General features: G+C 35.0%; 1 protein-coding gene and 1 pseudogene across 3 annotated transcripts in view; both read left to right on the top strand.

Moving 5' to 3' along the window:
- Window positions 1-6,213, top strand: part of KLHL5 (kelch like family member 5) — a 47,168-nt gene extending 40,955 nt beyond the window's left edge. For all 3 annotated transcript variants that reach the window (XM_006918927.3, XM_025051810.1, XM_015595029.2), the window contains 2 exons: window positions 589-760; window positions 5,097-6,213. In XM_006918927.3, the coding sequence (XP_006918989.1) occupies window positions 589-760; window positions 5,097-5,153 (229 nt within the window). In that variant the 3' untranslated portion in view covers window positions 5,154-6,213. The remainder of the gene's footprint in view (window positions 1-588; window positions 761-5,096) is intronic.
- LOC102893272 lies at window positions 1,220-4,764 on the top strand (annotated as a pseudogene).
- Window positions 6,214-6,517: the final 304 nt, after the last annotated feature.

Genomic DNA, 6,517 nt, shown 5'->3' with positions numbered 1-6,517 from the left:
ATGTTACACTTGAATGTCACCTGTACTGGGGAGAAAATATTCAGACTATGCTTGTTACATGTATAATCCAAGAAAGGAATATGGAAGTCTTTATACACTTTGCCCCATAAATTACTGCAGGCTCACTGTAGTATACACCCAATGAAAAGTTGTTCATTGATATAAGAGGTATTAGAAGCAATATAGGTCATCTTAACATGATATAGCTGCTCTTAGATAGACAGCTTTTGGCAGTTCTAGTTAACATACTTCATGAGAGGAACAGAAGGTCCAAAAGTGGACAGCCACATGATTGAGACAAAGTCATCTTACATAGCTCGTCGCGTATTGATTTCCTCAGATTTTCAGTAGGCAATCTAAAACCTGAAAGCAGTTTTCAGTATTTACATTAACTCTTGAATAGTTTAATTGTTCTGCATCTGCTATGTAAGTTAAAAGTTTTCAGGAAGATATTGATGTTCTCTAAAATATACTCAAATGTACTTTATATAGTGGATAATAAGAAAAAATAGGCTTAAAGAACAAAACTATTTTTACGTAAATTATTGTGAGAACAGTAACAGCTTCAATTCTAAAATTTTCTTTCAGATATGATCCCAAAACAGATGTGTGGACTGCAGTGGCATCTATGAGCATCAGCAGAGATGCCGTGGGTGTCTGTTTACTTGGTGATAAATTATATGCCGTAGGAGGGTACGATGGACAGACTTACCTTAATACAGTGGAGGCCTATGATCCCCAGACAAATGAGTGGACCCAGGTATGGCATTTCATTTCTTATTATTACACTCATTCTGTTTTTGTTAAAACAATTCTTTTGGTAAGACAAATCCTCTCAATTTTGTCCAATATAGAAATATATAGCCTCAACATGGTAAAATCATCTCTTCATTAAACATAAGAAAATGAGGGAATGTTTAATTTTAAAATGTAATTAAAATCCAAAATTACCTTTAAAGTGTAAGCTAATACAACTCAGATAAATTATTATTAGTTGGTCTGCCACCATTTGCTTGCTGGCGATTGATGAAGAGTTATAGTATTGATAGAGCTGATAGGACCACAAGAGGACTACAAAAAAGGGAGAGGAGCCATTTTCCATCTTCCCTTTCGGTCCTTGCATGCAGGACAGCGAGGTCGTGAAAAAAGGACTTGTTGTGCTACCTCCATTTCCTCAGCTTCCAGTCCCTGTACCATCTGCAGGGCTTCCAGCCGCACCATGTGAGGACAGAGCATCCAGAGGGACACAGCCTCGGTGGTCCGTAGGAGCTGCTGTGAGGAGGGCCCAGGGAAGAATTTGCTATTTTCAGTAGAAAATAAATGGCAGTTGCTAGCTATGATGACTGTGTACTTCGGATCTGGGTTTGCTGCACCTTTCTTTATAGTAAGACACCAACTGCTTAAGAAATAATGTTTCACGGATGTTTTAGTTAATCCGTGAAACAGATGTGAAGAGCATTTTAAGAGATGCAGTCCCCTTGAAAAATGGATCAAATTGTTGAACTCAGCATACTAGATATGTTTGAAAATAAACTTATGGCATATAAAAAAAGTGAGGGAGAAGAGATGGTAGAAAATTAGAAACAAAGATAGTAGTCAGAAAATTTGAACCACTTACCCATATATGACCAATAAATTTTAAATACTCAAACCACTGATATTTGGGAGCAGATCAAATGCTTGGTCAGAACCTAATAAAGATGGCAATCCTAAATTACATTAACTAGCAGGGAACTTGACCTGACAAGCTTATTAACAAAAAGAGTTCCAGCTGTGTCTATCTCTGGGCAGGCCCAATACTTCTAGGAATGATCTTTTGAGATCTTTCTTTCCATCATAACCAAGATCAGAATCAGGAATTTTGTGCCCTAATTCAGTATCTGGTACATAAAAGACACTCAGATGTTTAATTGAGCCAAAGTTTTCTTACAAGAAGCAATGGTAAGTACTGCTAAGAAAACAAAACTTATGAGAATCCCCACTGTCATAGAACTTAACTACTTAAGTAAGATCTGCAAATGTAAGGGGAGAACCCACAATGTAGAGTGGGCGATGTGAAGTGTCCCATGGCATAGGTGGTGAATGGTATGGGAAACCAAAGAGAAAAAAGAAAATAGTTGTTGAGAGGGCTTCAGTGAGAAAGAAGTTGGACTTAAGCTAAGCATTAATGAATTGATCCAATTTAAAAAGGTAGAAAGAAAGGGAAAATTGTATGAGAAAACGTGAAAGAAATGTCACTGGAGCAGAATTATGCAGGCTATATTGAGGAAGTGTGGCTGGGTATAAGGATCCATGCTTGAGTAGAGTGAGAGTTCTTACTGGAGAGGAGGGTTGGGGTCAGATGGAGGGGCTGTGAAGGTCAAGCTGCAGAGTTTGGTAATGAGAAGCCAGTGGAGACTTTTAACCAAGAGAGTGATATGATAATAGAATGTTCACGTGGCAGCAGCTGGGGACAGGATACCTTGGGTTAGGGGCAGGAGAAGTGAAGCCTGGATAAAAGGAAAAACATTTAGAAGATTGCTCAGTGGTAAGGCTCGAAGAGTTAAATATATAGATGGATTCAAGAGATGTTACCAAATGCTGTCCTTTTCTTTCTACACTTACTGGGTCAAATTGAGAGGTGCAGCTTCTGAAGAAAACAGCAAAGGAATGATCAGAGAGAGTCTTAGAAGGTAACAGAATAGAGTCTTTAAATAGAAAAAGAGTGTTTCAACATTATAAGAAGGAATGGAGGTAATTTGTCGTTCATGAAGCTTTATAGGGACCTTTGAGAATATTATAGAAGCAGAAGCCATCACACAGTGGAAAAAGTAGAGAATAAAAGTAAATTAGGGAGTTAGAGAGGCATGAAATTTAAAATAATGATAGAAAGTTAATGTTTATCAAGCACATTTTACATACTAGGCTCTGTTCTAAGCACTTTAAATAACTTATTTAATCCTCCCAACAACCCTATTAGGTTAAGTACTATTATTTCCCCACTATATCAGATGAGAAATCTGAGACACATAGAGGTTACATAGCTGACCCAAGGTCACACGGCAAATAAATGGTGGAGTTAGAATTTGAGCCAAGGATCTTTTTCAAAATAGAGATAGAAATGAGAGCAGAAAGAGTCCAAGGCTGGAGGCAGATGTGAATATGAGTATAGAAAGATACTGAGTTTATAAGAGATAGAAAAAGAGATTTAGATTGTGTGACCTTGATCTTGTTTCTTAAGTAAGTGACTTAAGTAAATGAGATCTCTTGGTGGAGGGAAGAAGGGATAATTTAAGGACTTGAGTTAGAGCTACAGGATTTTATTAGCTATTATGTGATTACCTCCCATCAGCCTTCCCAGAAGTAGTTGTGAATGGTAACCAAGGAGCCCAAAAATAGAGAGAAGACTATCTTCCTTTCTGAGATATGCTTGATTTAGGCCAGTTATAAAGGAAACCTATTACCCAGTATTATTATTACAGATAATTAATACTTTATACTAAATCACTTTGTATCAGAATTAATAATCTATGACCACATAGCTATTTTGTGTGCATGCCACCTCTATTACTATTTTAAAACACCTAAATGTGAACTTAAAACCATGGCATCTGGAAAATAAATGTTTTCCATTCGGTGTTCCATCTAATGGACAAGAGAACATGTCCAAGGAACAAAATGAGATTACAGATTCTTAAGCCACCACCCACACCTCTACCAGCCTTGACTCAAAGCAGGAGGTGACTGCATTGTGTTTAACAAATTCTCTAAGCTAAACTTTCTAGTTGGTTGTCATGACAACATCTACTATTCATAATGTAGAGACTTAGTGTCTTGGGTGTTTTGAGAAAAGCTGCTAATTACAAACAAATGCTTTGATTTAAATGACTTAGAGGTCACTCCTAGAATATTGTAAGTAGATATAATTTTTAAATAGATATTTGTTCAAGGAGATAACAGTGATCAAAACCACTGAGAATTCTATTACAATTGAAATCTGCTTTGTTCTTAAAATGCGCTCATTGGTCTGGGGGTGGAGGTGTCAACCGATTTGGAAGTCATTTTGATATCATGTGTTTGAGAGAAACACTTTATGACATACCCCCACGTATATAAGTACAAAGACTTTCTTAATACTTTGTATTAGTCATCCTTCCCAAATGCTGTGTTTTGTTTCTCTTAGGTGAAATGCATAGATTCTTACTGTTCTCAGAGTAGTCCTTCTTTAAAAACTATTCTTTTTACACTTTCATTTCCACTATGAATTGCATAGTGTCTAGGGTAGGTTTTAAAAAAAGAACAATAAGTGAAAGACAATAAGTGAAAGATTTAAGAGCTGTTCCTTATCCACAATAATATTCCTTCACCTAGCACCCCACACTTCTCTCTGTCATAGAGTTGACTCATCAGATTTGTTTTCACTGCTAGGGAGTCGAATGGATGGCATTTATTATTTAATTACTCTGCTTAAAAGCAGTAGAATGGGTTTAGACTTTTTAGCCATGCACAGAGAAGGCAGTCAATAAATGTGAAGTCACTGGTTCTCTGGAGTAAGCAGATCCCAGGCATGCAGTGTGTTTTGCCTACTCTCTCTGAGATAACATTTCTCATGCAAAGGCCTGTCTAGATAATACTTGGTATTTTCTCCATATTAGTCACCAAGTTGCTTTTAAGTATTCAGCATTTCTTCACATCTATACTGAACATCATTTTGACCAAAATATCATGTTTCATGTAGAACAATTCCTGAGCTATTTAAAAAAAAAAAAAAAAAAAAGCACTTTTTGGTAAAAGATACAAATATTGAATCATTATGCAACTAATATAATGGTATATAGCAATTTTATCTCAATTAATAAAAAAGAAAATCACCTTTAAAGAGAAATGAATAATACATAATCATGTGATATACCCCAAACAATTTGGTCTATGAAAGTTTGACTTTGGGAGGGTTTTGGGGAAGGGACCACGCCAGTGATAGGCCTGGGGCGACAGGGTTTCCAGGCAGCAACTCTTTGCCGACGAGTACGGACTATTTCAGTATTTCACCACTGATCTATTATTATCAACATTTTTACCTACAAACCTAACACATATATCTTCTTTTTTCTTTTTAGGTCGCTCCACTGTGCCTAGGAAGAGCTGGGGCTTGTGTAGTGACTGTAAAATTATAACATAGTGCTTTGATTTCTAAATGAAGATATCCTCTTTTATGAATTTACTACATTCTACTATCAATGGATACATTTTTAGTAAATTTGCAGTGCCACGTTCCTGGGCACAAAGTGCTCGATCTCAAAGTGAAGATGTTAAAACAAGGGAGGGTGAACCAGGACTATACACTTTCATTTCTTAGTAAATCAAAACTACAGGTGGTAGATTAAGAACATACATTCCAAATGTAAAATGAGACAAATGCACTGCTCCTAAACACAGCCTGGTGTTAATTGGGAACTTCATTTCTTAATAATCAAGCACATTTTACTCACATTATCTGTATTTCTCATATTATGCCAGATAAAACTTCCAACATTTTGCTTTGTAACTTTATCATACATGAGTTGCAGTAATTTGTATTCACTTGTTTGCTTGTTTGTTTAAGTATAACCACTCTTTTAATGACATACTGAAGACTGTTATTTAGTTTTTTCAGAAATAGCTGTATTATATGTGCTTCGGTTGTAGATTTTATTTCTAAAATGGGGTTAGTTCCAATGAATACAGAAAAATATTGAGTTAAAACCATAATGACCAAATGAAAACATGACATGATTTTGGGAGTCTATTTAAATATTCATCCTATTACATCTAGGTTCACCAAGAACTAAATGTTATGATATTTTCAAATTGGAATTGAAACATGTTTTTCATTAAATTTAAGATATGCAAATTTATGTAGAGGAAATAAATGTTATATACCCTGTAATGTTCTTTCATCCAACTAGTGTATAATTATATGGATTTATTGTCTTTTATAAAAGATATTTTAATTTTGTCTTTTGATATTGACAAAAACTGGTTGGATATTCTGATGTTCTCAACTGTTATCTGCCTCCCCTGCCTTGTTTCTTATGTTTTACCAGTTAGTAACCCTTCGTGCTTCTTTGTAATCAAACAGTTTGTGGGGGGGGAATGGGCTTACTGAATGTTTGAAAAATAAGTTTAAAGTGTTTATTACCCAAAGTTTTGTACATTTGTAAACTCTAATTACATCTGTGAATGTTAATACTCAAAGTGAATTGTGTATTGTTTGAAAAAATACACTGGGTGGTAATATTTTATGAAAAATTCTTTAAGGTATAACTCATTAACTTATATCAAGATAAAATGAGTATAAACTAAATGCCCATCTTTTAAAATACAGTGTTATAGTTAGTATATTTTTACATTTTATATAAGATAACCTTTATTTTAGTTACTTTCTTTAAAAATTAGAAAAAACATTTTCTTGAGCTAATTTTGAATGCTGATGAAATGTTTCTACATTGTTTCTATTTTGGAAATCAAAAAACTGAGTACTGCTATTCCGAAAACAACA

Source organism: Pteropus alecto, unplaced genomic scaffold (assembly GCF_000325575.1).
Source record: "Pteropus alecto unplaced genomic scaffold, ASM32557v1 scaffold5, whole genome shotgun sequence".
NCBI classification, from domain to species: domain Eukaryota; kingdom Metazoa; phylum Chordata; class Mammalia; order Chiroptera; family Pteropodidae; genus Pteropus; species Pteropus alecto.
The sequence above is the reverse complement of the archived record's forward strand: the minus strand, read 5'-3'. Positions and strand labels throughout refer to the sequence as shown.